The sequence below is a fragment of the Rattus norvegicus genome, chromosome 3, assembly GCF_021556685.1.
Source record: "Rattus norvegicus strain SHRSP/BbbUtx chromosome 3, alternate assembly SHRSP_T2T, whole genome shotgun sequence".
NCBI lineage: Eukaryota > Metazoa > Chordata > Mammalia > Rodentia > Muridae > Rattus > Rattus norvegicus.
Window position 1 is genome coordinate 9,508,289 of NC_141536.1, and position 17,635 is coordinate 9,525,923.

General features: G+C 51.5%; 1 protein-coding gene across 4 annotated transcripts in view; it reads right to left on the minus strand.

Moving 5' to 3' along the window:
* The window catches only part of Vav2 (vav guanine nucleotide exchange factor 2), a 169,509-nt gene that overhangs the window by 28,480 nt on the left and 123,394 nt on the right, over positions 1-17,635 (minus strand). For all 4 annotated transcript variants that reach the window (XR_015682807.1, XR_015682808.1, NM_001106563.2 and 1 more), the window contains 5 exon segments: positions 9,563-9,665; positions 6,861-6,959; positions 5,188-5,256; positions 3,749-3,849; positions 574-673 (listed from right to left, as the gene is read on the minus strand). Coding sequence is in view for 2 of the 4 variants with exons in the window: in NM_001106563.2 (NP_001100033.2) it covers positions 574-673; positions 3,749-3,849; positions 5,188-5,256; positions 6,861-6,959; positions 9,563-9,665 (472 nt within the window). In the remaining 2 variants the exon portion in view is untranslated.

Sequence of the window (17,635 nt, forward strand, 5' to 3'; positions counted from 1 at the left end):
CCTTATGTCCTGGAACGCAATGGGACCCTGGGATCTGAGATCTCAGGCATCCCACTATGCAACAGTGCCTGTGGACTCGCCATCTGCTCCCTGAGAAGCCGAGAGGGGAAGGGGCTCACACAAGGCTCTAAGGTTAGCTAGGGTCCCCTGGGGTGCATGCACGGGAGAAACAAGCGTCACCTGCTACCAGCAACTGAGCTGAAGCTCTGAATACAGAGCTTTCGTAAGCACACAGGACAGGGGGTCTCCCGGACCTGGAGGTGAGGAAGAGCCAGGAAGGCTTTCAAGGGAGAGGCAGGGGAGCTGACAAAGGTAGGTAAACCAAGGCCCAAGAAGGAGGCCCAGTGCATCATGCAAATCAGCTTGACCTGTTAGTCTGCCAGTGTCACTCACTGAGATGGACTTGCGCAGGCCTCCACAGCCCCTAAGACTTAGACTGCATTAGGGCTTGGGACATGTATTCTGGAAATCACCCAACAAAATGGGAGAAGAGCCACAAAACAAAAGATGGGCGTTGAGGGAAGTTGCCGCTAGCCAGCTGTGCCCAGGCAGGGTACCGGGATGCCTTGTTACCTCCACTTTCTGCCTGAAGTCGTCTCGGCTGGCGAGGAGCTGGTTCAGTGCGCTCTGCGCATGCTCCATGTGGCTACAGTACTCTCCGTAGATCAGGAGCCTAAGGAAGAGGCAGCAACATGTACACAGCGCAACCACATGGGCACCAGTCAAGTGAGATGTTACGGCTGCTATGAGCAGTGCCACACTGCACCAGCAATGTGCACACACACACACGCACCCATGGGTCTCTACAATGTCCTGACTCCTTCTCAGGCAGGCTGGAGAGCTTCAGGGTCACTGCCCAAATGGCTCTCCTCCCCCAACTCCCCCTACTTCCCTACCCTTGACATGACCAGGTTAGGGGCAAGGGAGGTTTACCCAACTCCCCTAGCCAAGGAGATCACCTCCCACAGGCCTACTTCAAGCCATGACCCATGACTCTACCTCTATTCTGGAGAGGAACGCCTGACCAGAGAGAAGGTCCTGCCTAATGTGGCTCTCTGCTCGCCTCCAGCCCTAGCGTGGGGGCTATTCATGGCTCAGGCTCATCCTAGGGCCACACGAATTGGGGGTAGCCTCTGGTGCCACATCAGGGGTGGCAGCCAGAAGCAACAGGGTTCCAGCTGCCCTAGCCAGCCCTATTTAACTCTGCTCCTCCCCCTCCCCCTCACTATAGCCCACACGTCACCATCTCTCTCCTGCCATTCAGAATCTTTTCGGTATCGTACCCTTTTCTCTTTGTCGACACCTGGCCCCAAATGCTATCCCCAGGGGATGACATCCCTTCAGACCAGAACACTGCACTCTCAGGACAAGAGGGCAGCTAGCCTACAACTCCCCCCTCACCCCTAGATTTCCCGGAACACACATGAGCCCTGTAAGAAGAGACAGTGCCACAGGACAATATGATCAAGGACAGGCATGACGGCAGCCACGCCTCCCCAGAGACTGCGCTCTCAGGAGTGTAAGCATGGCAAGGAGGGAGGCTGGGCTTATCCTTGGTGTCCCAGCCCCACCTTACCCCACCCCAATACTGTGAGAAGGACCCTCTGGATCCTCCCCAGTCTGACTCTAACAACCTTGCAGCAGACTCCTCTAGGGCAACAGGAGCAACTCTGGAAGAAGCACTTGCTATAGTTCCTGGGATGGAGTGGGCTTTGTTTCCTAGTGCTCTTTGCTTCCTGCTTGCAGATTCAGATGTGAGGTCTGAACTGCTCCTGCCAGCACGCCTTTGCTCCACCATTATAGTGGTTTGAATAAGAACGGTCCCCCACAAGCTCATCCATTTTAGTGCTTAGTCATCAAGGAGTGGTATTACTTAAGAAGGATCAGTGGGCGTGGCCTTGTTAGAGGAGATGTGTCACTAGAGGGCGTGCTTTGAAGTTTCCAAAGCCTAAGCCAGGCCCAGTGTCTTTTCCTGCAGATGTAGATGCGCAGAACTCTAAGCCACTTCTCCAACACCATGTCTGCCTGTGTGCCACCATGCTCCCTGCCACGATGATGGACTAACTCTCTGAAACTGTAAGCCCTGATGAAGTGCTGTCTCCTCTAAGTGCTCTGCCTGCCCCCTTGCCTGTGTCAGGTTTAGGAGCACCCTGCAACCGCACCCTGCAGCTTCTGATGCGTGAAGCCTTGGGTGCAGCAACTAGGGACTTTCCTGTTCTCTCCCCTATCCCTTCTGTCCATGCACAGATTGCTTCAAAGCACAGAGTACAGACGTGTTTTACTGTTCTCAAAACTGAACGAACGATTCATTCTGAGAGTGTTGCAGGAAGTTGGTTATGGAAGTAGGAGGTAATGGGCCTCCATTTTAAACACAAACATTTTGTACTATTAAGAAAAATATTAGGGGCTGGAGATCTGGCTCAGTGGTTAAGAGCGTTGACTGCTCTTCCAGAGGTCCTGAGTTCAAATCCCAGCAACCACATGGTGGCTCACAACCATCTGTAAAGGGATCTGATGCCCTCTTCTGGTGTGTCTGAAGACAGCTACAGTATACTCATATATAATAAATCTTGAAAGAAAGAAAGAAAGAAAGAAAGAAAGAAAGAAGGAAAGAAAGAAAGAAAGAAAGAAAGAAAGAAAGAAAGAAAGAAAGATAGATAGATAGATAGATAGATAGATAGATAGATAGATAGATAGATAGATATTAGGCCTGGAGAGATAGCTCAGGGGTTAAAAATCATACCAAGCAGAGGACCATGTTAGTTCCTGGCACCCATGTTGGGTAGCTTACAATCACTTACAATTCCAGCTCCAGGAGAATCTGATAACGCTTTCTGCCCTCCATGGGCATATGACACTCCTGTCTACATACCCCAACCCCTCCCGATGCCACAAACACATAATTAAAAATAAGAAAAAAAAATCACCACAACTTAGAAATAAGGTTCCAGAGGCACCAACTTAACCTCATGCATCTCAAACAATACTGGTCTGTCATGAAACACAAGCCCCCCCTCTGTATACCCCTATCTGACCCCTGCTCTTAACGAGACTGGGGGCGGGATGGGGGGCAATGACAGGGCACACGACAAATGACCCATCATCCCAGAGGAGGCACTTCAAACCTTTAGAGCTGTGGCACTGGAACTGTGGGTCTCTCTTGTGGTGTAGAGCACACAGGTCTCTGCCTCTGCCCTGGACCGACTTCAGACTCCCTCCCTGCTGTAGAGCTACAGGGCACGGCTAAAACTAGGGCACGTGCACAGAGGTGTGGCTGCTGTGCTTCTGGACACCAAGTTCTGATCCCAGCAAAGAGTGGGCACCTCTTCCCAAACTGCCTGTGATCCCCTAATCCACTTGGCCTGCAGAGCATCAAGGATGAATAGAACATACCAAGTAACTTAAGCTACACGGCTTACCTGAGTTCTAGGCTTAGTGGCTACAAACATTAGGCACTATAGTCCCAATAAGCCAGAGAGGCAGAGAGGGTTGCAGGGACCCCACAAGTCCCTACTATCGAAGTGAGGCTTGGAGGCTTGGAGGATCCCAGTCCTTCAAGCTGTGATGGAGAAACAGTGGCTAGTAACTCTGTTTACAAGGAAGAACACGGATCCAGAGACAAAGTGGCCCCCTGCCTCAGTCCCGAGAAAGTGAGGCTGAACCTCGGGGACCTGCCTGGCTGGTTTCCAGGTTCACACTTCAAACCTTGAGGGCAGCTGAGGCTCTGGTCCAGCCAGCCGTTACTCACCGTTCCTTAAACTCCAGGAAGACCTTAGCCAGGGTACTGCCACCAGCCATCATGGACACATCGATGGCTCGCAGAAAGCTGTGGTGCACCTTGATGAGGTCCTAAAGGGAAAGCAAGGTCAGTGCACAGCCAGGCCCGCTGGCCAACACACCCAAGAGGTGTTGTGGGGTGCTCACCTAAGCCTGCGAAGGCTGTATCACTCAGCCAGAAGTTTCTAGCAGGTGCGTCTAGCTTGCTTTGTTTTGTTTTTGAGGTGGGGTTTCTCTGAATAGTCCTGGCTGTCCTGAACTCACTCTGGAGACCAGAGTCTGGTCTGAGTCGAGGCTGGCCTCGAACTCAGAGATCTGCCTGCCTCTGTCTTCCAAATACTGCAATTAAAGGTGTGGGACACCACCACCTGACTGTCTACCTTTCTGACCTTGTAGCCCAGTGCCATCAACGGAGTCAGCACTCAAGAATCCCACAAGTACAAGCATATAAAACTGCAAAGCAAAACTTAGAACGTTTTAAGTAGGTTTGAGGTTTAGTGTTGGGCTGCATTCAAAGCCATCCTAAGCCATATGCTCCCTGCCTCCCAGCCACAGGTTGGACCCCGCTAGCACATGGAGATGCTGAAGCACATGATGGCCATGCAGTGTAGGAAGCCGCCCAGACCAGAATCAGCCCCTGGGACAGATGGCAGTTGCCTCAGGACAGACCTGAAGCCAGAAGATGGAGAGAGCAGTGTAGCAACCTTGTGGCCTCCCTGCTACTTGGAAGAATGGCGCTACCTGCAGTCACTCAGCTTCCTCAAGTTCCACCCCAGATACACTACGGTACTCAGCACCCCTCTACTCCTCCCAGCTTCTTTTCTGTCCCAAGTCATTTGTACTGGCTGAGGCCTAGACAGTAAAAGGAGCACTGGTCAGCCCTGTGTGGGAGAGTGAGACACACCCAACCCCAACCCCAACCTCGGTCTCTGAGCCGATGGGAGGCGGTAAGGAGCCAGAAGCAAGCAGCATGCCCTAGGGGACAATCCATCCATGTGTGGCATCTGGAGTTGTAAGCCAGCTGCCTCCACAGGCTAACCTTCACGCACAGTCATCTGGTGCACATGAGTGGTCAGACCCCTGCAGAGCAGAGCACTGGTGGGGTACACTTCCCTCTGTGCTACAGAAGCCTTGCTAATCGTTCTGTGGGTCTCGAGTCCGCTCCAGAGCTGCGTGAGTCTGTGCACAGCTAGCAACTTCCATAGCAAGTCGCAGGAACGCTCTCAGGCCGCACCAGATTATCACCTCTACTGCCTCCTGAAGGAGAGTCTCCAGGGTTGGGAAGCTATCCTCCCATCTGTCAACCATAAGCCAGCCAGGGCACCAGCAGGGATGAAGTTCTGTAAAGCCCCGGGGATACCGTCTTAGGAGACAGCGGCATACCTGGCAGGAACATGCCAGAAAGCTTACCTCCAGGTTGATGAAGATGGTGGCCATGTCCACGGGGCTCAGCACCTGCCGCAAGGGACCCATGTAGTTCTGAAGGAAGAAGGTTACGTTGCCGCTCAGTATGGAGGGCACGTTCCAGTCAAAGCAAAGCTGCCCTGCACAGGGAGGGCTCAGCGCTCACTGGACAGCACATGAAGAAGGCAATGTGCACAGGTATGGGACTGCACAGCAGGCAAAGCATGCTGGGACCAAGACCAGAACCCAGGCCCACAACACAGCCCTGTGGAGGTCACAGTTAGGCCAGCCTGGGTGGAGGGGAAGTACACCAGAACCATGGCTGGAGACTCTCCACTCACCATTGTGGCTCCACTGGTTTGAACGTGCTTGACCCAGGGAGTGGCACTAGTTAGAGGTGCAGCCTTGTTGGAATAGGTTTGGCCTTGGTGGAGGAAGTATGTCACTGTGGGCTTAATAAGCTTTAAGACCCTCATCCTAGCTGCCTGGAAGCCAGCCATTTCCTGTCTGCACCATGCCTGCCTGGGTGCCACCATGTTCCCATCTTGATGATAATAGACTGAACCTCTGAACCTGTTAGCCCACCCCAATTAAATGTGATCCTTGTAAGAGCTGCCTTGGTCATGGTGCCTGTTCACAGCAGTGGAAACCCTAACTAAGACACTGGGGCAAACTCCACAGCAGAGAACAGCCAAGAGGATTTTAGCTGACAGTGGTACTGTTTTTTCCAGAAGGACACAGATGCATCAGGGAGATTCAAAAGCAAGGCCTCCTGGATGGTGATGGGGGGTAGGCAGATGGATGTAGGACACTGGCAGCACTCAGGGCAGGGCCTTGGTGACATCTAGTCACATAGCCTATCACACCCGATGTGCTACATTCCTGGCTACCCATGGGGCAAGGGGAGACTTAGAGAACTTAGCCCAAGATCTGGCCTCACATGCTCAAAGACAGAGCGGCAGTCATGGTTGGCCTAGATGGAAACACCAAGAAGAAACGCAGGGGAGTCTGGGAGCCTTTCCACAGAAGAGGAGGGACACCTTTGTGTGGGAATATTATGGCAAGGTGGAGGGGCTGCTGCCCCAGTGTGCTGTGTCCACTTACAGTGGTTCTCGACCTTTCTCAAGCTATGAGGTGGTGGCCCCTACCATAAATTAGGTCACTGCTACTTCATAACTGTAATTTTGCCACTGCTATGAATCATAGGGTAAATATCTGTCATGATGCAGGATATCTGAATTGAGACCCCCAAAGGGGGCGAGACCCACAGGTTGAAACCTGCTGGTCTAGAGCCACAGAAGGGGGTTTTAATGGAGGGACTGCCCAGTTCAGACTGTCCTGTCGGCATGTCTGTAGGGGGCTGGCTTGATTATTCACTGATGCAGGAGGACCCAGCCCACTGTGAGTAGCACCAGCCCCTGGTCAGGTGTTCCTAGACTGTTCAAGAAATCTAGCTAAGCATGAGCCTGCGTGGGGCCAGCAAACAGCTTTTCTCCATGGTTTCTGCTTGAGGTCCTGCACCAATTCCCTCCGCTGACCGTAATCAAGTTAGGATAAAATGAACTCCTCTCTTCTCTAAGCTCCTTTTGGTCAGGGTGTCTCCTGACAGCCAGAGGAAAGAACTGGAATGGGTGATGAGACCCTCTACTCCCTGGGCTTCCAGGAGAAATGGGTCTCACCTTCTCAATGTCCTCCAGGGTGCGGTAGTACTTGGCCTCGGTCTCCTGAATCTCTAACAAGCAGCAGCTCCTCTTGTCGTCCTCGGTTAGTCCCATTTTCTAGAGGAGACAGGGCCTGTGAGCCAGGATCCCACCACCTGGCCATCCAGGTACCCACTGCCGGCCACCTGCCTACACAACAGGATGACAACTTTCCAGTGTGGTCGCAGGATTATTGAGTATACAGTGAGGCCACAGTCCCTCCTCATTATCTGTGTTCGAGGAAACCGAGGCACTTGGCCAGAAGAAGACTAAGAGCAGCAAGGAAGGCACAAGGCTTCAAGACTGCTGGGTACCCGCTCACCTTGAGTCCCCACCAGATTGGAACAAAAGCCTCGGGAGCGGGTCCTACCACATACAGGTGAGGTGTGCTCACGGCACGTGCTTGAGTGGGTCAGCCCTGTCCAGCAGCTGGCATTGGCTAACTCCTTGGAGCTACACCCACAGCTGACCCATTCTGTCTTCCAAACACCAAATGCCCCAAAGGCCAGACTTCCCTGAGGAGCTGAAGGCCTCCAACCAGAAGGCCTGAGGTAACAGTTCAGCAGGGGGTCACCTGGGGACATTCCTCTACAGCAGGAGCACAGTGCCTCACATGGTGGAGTGAGCGAGACTGTGATGAGCTTTAAAGCTGCTTTCTTTGGGGTCACTTAGCTCAGAGAGCCTGGTCTGCCCCAAAGACTCTGAAGAGCCAATACTGGACAAATGCCCACCTAGCTACCCTCCTGTTGGTCCAAGAACCCCTTCTGCCCCGCATCACAGCAACTCAAAGCACTGTGCAACATGGCGTGAGGACTTGGTGAGGCCCATCGGTATCTCAGGCAGCATGGAGTAGGGTAGGGTTGAGGCCCACGAGGGGGATCTCAGCCCAAGATCCTTTCCAACCCTGTGTGCCTGACCGTGTCTCACCAACATGGTCCTTAACTTTCTCTGTGGCCTCTGACACCTTCCCAACAGGTGGAAGGAAACCGGCAGGAACCCACCTAGCTGGTCTTACCTGCAACTTACCTGCATGTATCTGATCTGAATGCATGGAGGAGCAAACAAGATTGAACCGGTCAGCAGTGTCCATTGTCCTCAAGCCACGCTTGGGAATTAAGGGTCACCACCGACAGCCCACCCTACTGTCAGCTCCAGCCCCAACAGCCATGTCATAGTCCCTCCCAGAGCCCGCTGGGGAACGGTCAGGACACAGCATAAGACTGGAGTCCCCTTGCTGATCCTCCCATGCCTGGACTCTGAAAACAGAGCCTGCCTTTACCTCACTATACACAAGTGAAGCCAATGACCTCACTCTTAGACAGTTAGTCCCAGGCGGGATGAGAAGTGGGAAACCCTTTGTTTTATCTCAGAGACCCCTCACAGCAAGCCTACATCCCCTCTGTGGATGGACTGGACGAGATCCAACACCAGTGCTAGGTATTAGAACACTGGCTGTCTTCTTTCAAGACATGTTCCCGTCGTGGGTCCTTCAGGACCAGGGACAGTGACAGGCTCCTGGGACTGTTGCAGGAGTCTCAGGAGAGCAGGACAGCTTGGGCACATCAGATATGCCCACAAACCACTGTGCCTGCATACTGAACTGATATTTACCCTCAGAGAGGCCTTACTCAACCTGGTGGGGTTTCCTAGGCCACAGCAGGCCAGCTCTGGGGAAGCCCTGATCAGACACTCTCTCTCTGCAAGGCTGGGGAGCAGAGCTGACTAGTGAAGCCTCTTCCCACACGCACTAGAGCCCTGAGCGTGATGGGGAAAGACTAATCATTAGATGCTTGGGATGAAGGTGCACATTCTCAAGGGCGGCGTGAGGAGCTGCAATACCCCAGGATAGCCTTGCATCTCTCCTCCCAAGCCAGGGACACAGCAGGATACCGGCAGCCTGGGAAAGGCTTTCTGGGCTCTTTAGGATTCTTCTCCCGGCTTTTTGTTTCTCTGCCACCAGCTGGAGGCTCCCACACAGATGGGAGACAGAAATATTGGCTTTTGATAAATTTCCCACTCCTTCAGGAGCACACATGCATCAAAAGCCTCCGCCGACTGACAAGTGGCAAGGTGCCCACCTTGGGGAAGTGCAGGGGTCTGTGGGAGCTGTGGCCTGCCCCTCCAGGGCCCCCTCCCTGGATCTCTCCAGGCAGACCCCCCACCCTCCATACAGCAGCTGTTGGCAATAAGCCAGAGCTGGCACAAACCATTGTCCGCAAGATCATTAGCCAAGGCTGCGTGAAAATAAATACCCTTCAACATAAAAGGCGCGCAGCTGGCCGCCTGAGCCCGCACCGGCCTCCTCATTGTGCACACAAAGAGTTACAATGATGTGTGCACCGTGTTAGACTGAATACAGAGTTACTATTTTAAAGCTCTCTGGATAGGCAGGACTATGACCCTTCTAAGAAAATAACCACTCTGCTAGAGGAGCCCAACAGTCATGGAGCCCCTCACAGTGTCTCAACAGGGCTGCAAGGACACTGCAGGGGAGTGGCCCCACCCCCAGGGAGAGTCCAGAGGACCTGGGTCTGTATTCAGGCAGCTCCCATGGGAAGGTTCAGTTGCTCATAGCAAGGAGGGTGGTGGTGGTGGTGGTGGTGGTGGTGGTGGTGGTGGTGGTGGTGGTGGTGGTGGTGGGAAGAGGGGGTGGCGTTGGGGGGTGAGGGTGGGGTGCTCACCATGGGCTGCTGCACCTCCACCTTGATGATGTCCTCATAAATGTCATCTCCTTCATCTTCACACGGGACACAGTCGTAGATGTCCTCACCCAGGTCATGCTCGCTGCACAGGGAGAGGTCGGTGAGCAAGGAAGGAAAGTTCAGCTGCCTGGACTACGGGGCTGTAGAGCCATTCCATGTCTCCCACCTTGGCTCAGGCTCCCCATGTACACAGTGGAGTTTCTGTAGTTTGGATCAGCCTGGACAGAGGCTGCCATGGGGATCTGCCTATCTTTGAAAGATCTCCCTTCCCCAGAGATGCCCCAAGCCTGGAGTAAATGCTGGAGACATACAAGCCAGAGACACCTTCCTTCGCTGGGATCCTCTGTGGTTGATCCTCAGAAATGCCCAGCTCTTACCGCAGAACAGAGCTCCTGTCTCAGCCCATGCCCACGAGCCCCAAGTGCTCCATTGTTCTTGTGGCCCCATCATGAAGGTCGAGGGTACAGGACCCACATACGGCTGCCTCTCACACACTGTGGACGCCATGCAGAATGGAGAGAGACATAGACTACCTGGTGACCTTCAGCACCCAGGAAAGCAAAGACCAGTTTAAAACTCAGGAAAGTTTCAATTCTACCCAGAACTCCTGGGCCTCCTCCAAGCTACCCATGACCATTAACTAACACTGATTGTCTACCTGGCCGGTGCCCACAATCACCGTTGTGCTCTGAATGAGAACGGGTCCAGCAGGCTTATTTGAATGCTTGATCACTAGCTGTCGGAACTGTTTTGGGAAGGATTAGGGGTGTGGCCTTGCTAGAAGAGGTATGTCACCGGGGTGGACTTTAATGTTTCAAAGGCCCAAGCAAAACCCAGTCAGTTTCTCAGTTTCTCTACCCCCTACTCCTACCTCCAACTTGTGGAGAAGACGTAAATCTTAGCTACTGCTCCAGCACCATGGTGGCTGCCCTGCTCCCCACTATGAGAGCCATGGATTCACCCCCTGAAACTGTAATCAAGCCCCCACTAGATGCTTTCTTTTATAAGTTACACTGGCCATGGTGCCTCATCACAGCAATAAAATGACTAAGACAACTGCCCTGGAAGCAAACCTCTGAGCATGCCTGGGGGAGTCAGTCTCTAGACTCCATTAACTGCGGTGGGAAGACCCACCTTAAATGCAGGTACATCATTCCGTGAGCTGGGACCCTGGACTGAGGACAAAGGGGAAAATGAGCGCCAGCATCCACCACCCCCACCCCTTCCTCCCTCCCTCCCTCCAGACTGCGTGCAGTGCTGACATCTTAACCACAGCAGGAAGCAGAGAGAGTGCACTCTCTCTCAAAGCCTGCTTGGCCAACCTTCCCAAACACTGCCAGCAACTGGGAACCAAGGGTTTACATGCCTCAGACCACGAGAGGCATCCCCTGCACGGCTATTCTGCAGATCCCCGTCTAAAGTGTCCAGGGGTTCCCAGGCACAGCTGGGGCTACTGCAGTCCTCAGGACACCCTTACACCTGCCTTATGGTTGATAAGGCTGCCCACACTTCAGCTACCTCCTCGTTCACTCTGAACCCTCCTCACCATGCTGCAGGTCTCCTCACAAAGTCAACTGCCATCCCATGCCCACTGCCTCAGAAGAAGGCAGCTGTGTCCCAGGGTTCAGAGAGATGCAGATGGGGAGCCCTGTGCAGTGAGATTCCACAGGCTGAGAGCCAAGGTAAGAGGGGTGATGCTCTGGGTGTCCCACAACTGCTGGCCAGAGGACAAAGCTAACACACGACAGTCAACTACAACAGTTACAGAGAGCTGCCCATCTACTCTGAAGCCTTCTACCCACACCAAACTTCTCTTTCTTTCAAGACACTCTCAACTCTGTGGCCCAAGCTGTCTTAGAACTCACATTGGAGTCCAGGCTAGTCTAAATCTCATAAGTCTTCCTGCCCCACTGGTCTCCTGAGTCATGGGACGAGGGGGATGTGCCACCATGCCCTACATAAGTTCTTTTTATTATTGTGTATGTGGATATGGTGGGGTCGTCCATGTCCCACACGGGGCTTGTGGCAGTCAGATCACGTTGTAGACTTCATTATCTCTTTCCACATTTAAGTGGATTCCACAGATCTAACTGAAGTGCCAAGCTTGCACACAAGCAAGCATTTACCTTCTGAGTCATCTCCCGACCATCAACTTATGTTTTTAAAGGACACTTGTTCTTTTAGGTCCATAAAAAACCTTAGAGGTAGCCATTTTGCACATTAAATAATACACATGTGCTTGCCTCCACACATGCAAGTGCACACACACACACACATGCACACACATGCAAACACATACATATACATACATACACACACACGCAAACACATACATACATACAGACAGACACACACACACGCAAACACATACATACATACAGACACACACACGCAATACATACATACATACATACAGACAGACAGACAGACAGACAGACACACACACACACACACTCCTCGTGGCCTCAGCCTCAAGTCCTCCTAGCTCTTCTCCCTGCCTGTACTGGGGCATCATAACTGGGGGGGGAGATACTGGGGTATACACAGCCTCCTGCCTGCCATGCTCACCTCAGAACATCCTGAGGTGTTTCCAGCTGACCTTACCCTAGACGGGTCTGACTGTCTGTCTCCTGGAAAGGGTCACCAGAGAGAACACAAATCATACACACACACACACACACACACACACACACACACACACACACACACACACCCGGCCTTTCTGGGCGCTGTGCCAAAGGGTACGGCCCTGCCACTCTAGCCTCCAGACTCCTGGGCAAGGTGAGGGCTTCAAGGTCCTTTCTGCCGTGCAACAGAGCAAAGCTGGAGGCACAGCAGCTGTCTAGAATTCCGACCACGTGGAACTGAGGGAAACAGATGCTTCCAAGCGTCGGAAGCAGACTGCTCAGGGCAGATGAGATACCCCCCTGTCTAGAGGCTTCGCTCCAGCGGGCCGGGGGAAGGAAGTGATGGACAGGGAGCTTTGATGGTGACATGTTTCACAAGCCGGCGAAAGGGGTCAAATGGGTGAAAGTTGAGCCTGAATGGGGGTCTTGCGTGCTGGAAAACAGCCAGTATCGGAACCTCCCTTTCTCTCACCCCACCTAGTAGGATATCCAGGACAATTCCAGGACTCGGTCCCACCTAGCTGGGCTCCTTGCCAATAAAACCTGCATACAGATCCTATCTTGCAGTACGACTGTTCTACTGAGGGCCTGGCTCCTAACTCAGTCGAAGGTGGGATGGATGGAAGGCCACAGTTCTACTGTGGCCTCTGCTCTGATCATAGTGAAACATGCATTTGCATCCATATACTCTGTGAAGCTGGGCTCTGAAGCTTCTGACAGATGGACAGATGGACAACGAGAAGGTGGCATATGCTCACTTTGGGCGAGAAGGATCAGCCCCATGATAGCCCAACACAAGGCATTGGGGTTTGTGAGAAGGTCCCGGCAGTTCCTATCAGATGAGGCTTGCTGACTGACAGTGTCAACTCTCCCATGAACGTGTGGCCCTGACAAAGATGACTCCTCACTCCCTGCTGACTCTCCACACCGGCTGTACACGCCTGCACCACTGGCCTCCAAAACCATGCAAGATGGGTGTTTTCATAGTTTTTGGTAAGGAAGATTTATAAATCTAACAATGCAGCTTGGCTGATTCACTCTGACAAAGGGACTGTCTAACTCCATCCCAACCCATTCCACCTTACCACCAGTCCTCTTTCTCAATCCCCACCCTCAGCCTCCCTCCTGGCTGATCCTCCAGAGACCACCTTCCCCACGTGAAGTCAAGGGCACAGACAGCTCCCTCCTTTGGCATCTGGCTTCTTGACCTCTGCGTCTCATCTCTGAGCCCACGAGGACTTGCATCTGGTCCTTTGTAATCTGAGTGAGTAGTCAGTGAGATCCAATCTCCTTTACGGTGGGCACAGGGTTAAAAGTGTAACAGTGTAGCAGAGTGTAGCGCCAACACTCGGAGGCACAGAGAAATGGAGCTTCCTAGCCCGCCAACCTAACCAATGCTGAACTCAGGCCACGGGAGACAAGCAGGGGAACTAGAGATGGGCTCGCAGATGAACAGCAAATACCGTTCTTGCAGAGGACCTAAGTTTCCTTCCCAGCACCCATATCGGTTGGCTCACAACTACCTGTAACTCTAGCTCCAGGGGTTCCAACGCTTCTGAACTCTGTGGAAATCTGCTCTCACCACTGCACATGTACTTAAACACAGAAGAAATCTGGGGCTGGAGAGATAGCTCAGTGGTAAGAGCATTGATGCTTTGGCAGAAGACCTGGGCTCAGTTCCAGCATCCACATGGCAGCTCATAACAATCCGTAATTCCTGCCGTAGAGTATTCCTTGCCTTCTTCCGGTCTCCATGGGCTCTGCATGTGTGATACACATATATACATGCAAGCAAAACTCACAAACAGATAAAAAGAAAGATCTTAAAAATATTTTTTTCTTTAAAAAAGAAAAAGGATGGCAGCCCAGGAAAAATGTCCAAACCCAGTTTTCCTTCTTTCCACATGCACACCTGTGCACTGCACACACGTGATCACGCACAGTAGTGTTCGTTATAGTGAAAAGAAATTGCTAATGTAAGCATTTCTCCCGCAGAGAGAGACAGAGAGAGCGAGTGAGCGTGAGAGGGCACACACTTTCACTTCTTTTGAAAGCCACTTGCTGGAGCTGCTGGGTACAGGGAAGGCTTGCCCAATGCTCTTCCTCATGGCCGCAGCAGCCACACCCCTCCCGAAAGCGTAAGCATGCTCACAGCTCCTCTAGCTGCTGATGCAGCCATGCTCCAGTTCAGCCACTGAATCGCACAAGAATTGAGTTTGCACTTCCCCACTGACTACCAGTCGTGGACTGATGGTTTCTTCCCTGTGGAAGGTACGTTCAAAACTTCTATTCACTTCTAAATCTTGGAGTTTTTTCTTGTTGCATTTTAAGCTCTTTATCTATTGCAAGTAAAAGCTTTGGCATGTTTGGTGACAACCTCTCACCCCATCTCTAGAGTGGCCATTTATTTTGTTTTGTTTTTAATATGTCCCAATAAGCATTTATTTTTATTTTTTCATGTATATGGTTATTTTACCTGTATGTCTGCACACCACATGTGTGCTTGGTGCGCTTGGAGGTCAGAACAGCGCATCAAATGCTCTAAGAACTAGAGCTACAGTTGGTTGTAAGCCATTACAAGGGAGCTGGGAACATGACTCAGGTCATCCGCAAGAGCAAGTGTTCTTAACCTCTGAGCTAGCTCTCTAACCCCTGCTAAGCATTTACACTTAACTGAACAAAGCCTAATTCTCACATTTTCCTTCTATGCCATCCCAATACTATTCTTAATCCTATAGAAAAAAAATCCTAGATCTTACCTAAGAAGTCTTCGTTTTCCTCTAATCCACAGAGCACTCCTGACACCTTGCCACAGTGCTTTTGTTGAGGTGCTGGATCTATTCTGTATATAACATCCCACAGGAATACTCGTGTATCCCAGAGTAATCTGCCCAAGACTTTTCTCTTTCTGTTTGGCTTCTTAAACACCTTGGACAAAACTCCATCTCAGCCTATAACTCTGGGTCCCTTCCAGAACTCTTGACTCTGTCCCACACGTCACTCAGCTACCCTGTGCATTCAATGCTATTTCACGTCAATTTACAGCAATGTCTGTGATGGCGCCTAAGTCCTCCCTCCGGCTTTCTTCTTCTACAACACAGAGGTAGATGTCTTGTTGGGTAATGGTGCTTGCTGCCTTTACCGGACAACCCAAGTTTCATTCTTACTCTCCTCATAGCAGAAGGAAATAACTACTCCCTACTCGGTGTCCTCTGAAAGTCCACCTAATTTTGTTAACACTGGAATTATGACTGATATGCACGGAGACTCTGGATCCTGCAACTCCTCCTAACATCGTGTTTATTCTTAGAGCCAACCCAGCTGGACTCAAACTGTCCTCCTGCAGAGGGCAGAGCTCACACTGCCACAGAATTCAGCTTCCAACCACCTCCACGGTTTGCTGAAACTCACGGGTCCCTTGCTACACAGATGTATGAAGGGTCAATGTGGATGTGGGTGGTAGGCTCTGGGGCTTCTGCTAACTGAGCCCTCTGCCTCTTGGCATTCAATAGTTTTCCTAGCCCAAAGTTTCAGTCTTCCGCATTCCTTCCACAAATCAGTTCTAAAGGCCTGAAAGCCACATGATGAGGTCCCCCAAAGCTAACAGCCCTACCTCTCGGTACCAATTTCTGTCTCAGTTTTGCTTTTGCTGCCCATGACAAAATACTTCGGCAAACTATTTAAGAGAGAAGGTGTCTATTTGGCCCCCAGTTCCAGGATACAGTCTGTGTTGCAGGGAAGTCAGGAAACAGGAACTTGAAGCAGCCAGTCATACCACACACAGATCACATCAAAGAGCAGAGAGCGATAAATTACGAGTGCATGCTAGAGCAATGACATGCTAGAGTTTAACTCACTCTCTCCACTCTTAAGAGCCCATGATCCCCTGCTAGGGAATGGAGCCACCCACAGTGGACTGGGTTTTCCCATCTCAATGAACATAATACCTCACAGATCGGCCCAGAGGCCAACCTGATCTAGGCCATCTCTCATTGATAGATGTGTATGAGGATATTCCCTCAACTTCGAGCTTTTGGCTGCTGTCCAGTGCCTCTGAGTATATTTATATGCATTTTTCCAAGTTTTGGCATTACCGGCTGGGGGAATGTTAGTCTGGCCCTACCATTCTTTTATTGCAGAATGCCAGTCCTCCTTAGATATCAAGCAACCCCCATAAGCATCAGCATACATGGAGGCTTAGAGGGTACCATTAAGTGAGATAATACAGTGCCTGGTGTGGCCTCCTCCAATGAGCACCTACAGAAAAGCCTCTGGGGGGAATCATCAGGTAGAAAAGGGGAGACTAAGGTTTGTCCCTCTCTGGTCACAGAATAAACAAGACCACAGGACCGGGACGCTGGGAACATCATTCACACAGGACTAAGGTACTGAGAACACCCTGCAGCAGAAACCTTAGCATCACATGGTACTGAGATGAGACACTGGGAATAGCCCCCAGCAGATACCCCAACATCACACCATACTGAGATTTGGGAACACCCCCAGAATGATCACCCAACACATTTACTGTTGTGTTCTGATCTCGCCTTCCCCAAAGTCAATGGTGACCAGGAACATCCTGGCAGGATTGTGTTTTACACACCACTTCCCACCATCTCTCTTAAACACCCTCAGGTCAAACATAGTCAGCCAGAAGCAGAGAGAGAGGGAGGCTGTTCTAATGCCTTAATCTAGGGTGGCAGGGCCTCAAAAGTTGCAAACCCCACATTCTCTGCAGAGCCTCCTGCCCACAAGTAGCCAATCTGATTCCTGTCTGTATCCTGGGCTGACACAAAGCCATGAGGGTGCCTCAGAACAGACTTTCCACACCGATGCCATCAGCATTTATACGATGCCAGTCTCTGCCTGTTATTTAATTAATTCAGGTCAACGAACAGCTTCATGCATAGTATTAGCAATTATAAAACCGCAGAACTGAAGTTTCACACATGCGTGCTCCAAAGTACCAGAGAGGAAGAGATGGAGAGAAAGTCAAAGAGCTCTTTTAAATCAAAATAAAACCAAAAGTAAAAGTAAAAACCATAATCTTTTTTTTCTTTTTTCTTTTTTTTTCGGAGCTGGGGACCGAACCCAGGGCCTTGCGCGTGCTAGGCAAGTGCTCTACCGCTGAGCTAAATCCCCAACCCTAAAAACCATAATCTTAGTGACCGACATAAACAAGAAACAATCAGATTCTTTCGGGTTGACCCATATTCATCCTAAGATCAGTTCTGTGCTCGAATCCTTGTTGATCTTTAGGACAGAGATGGCTTCAAGGTGGGAGCATGGGGGGAACAAAGCTGAGATGAGAAGGGGGTTACTTCGGTGTCATTTGACGAGGTGACAAGCTCAGGCTGTAGGATGGCATCCCCAGCATCCACTTTAGGGGGCTACAGTGCCTGTGATCTCAGGCCTGGGGAGATGG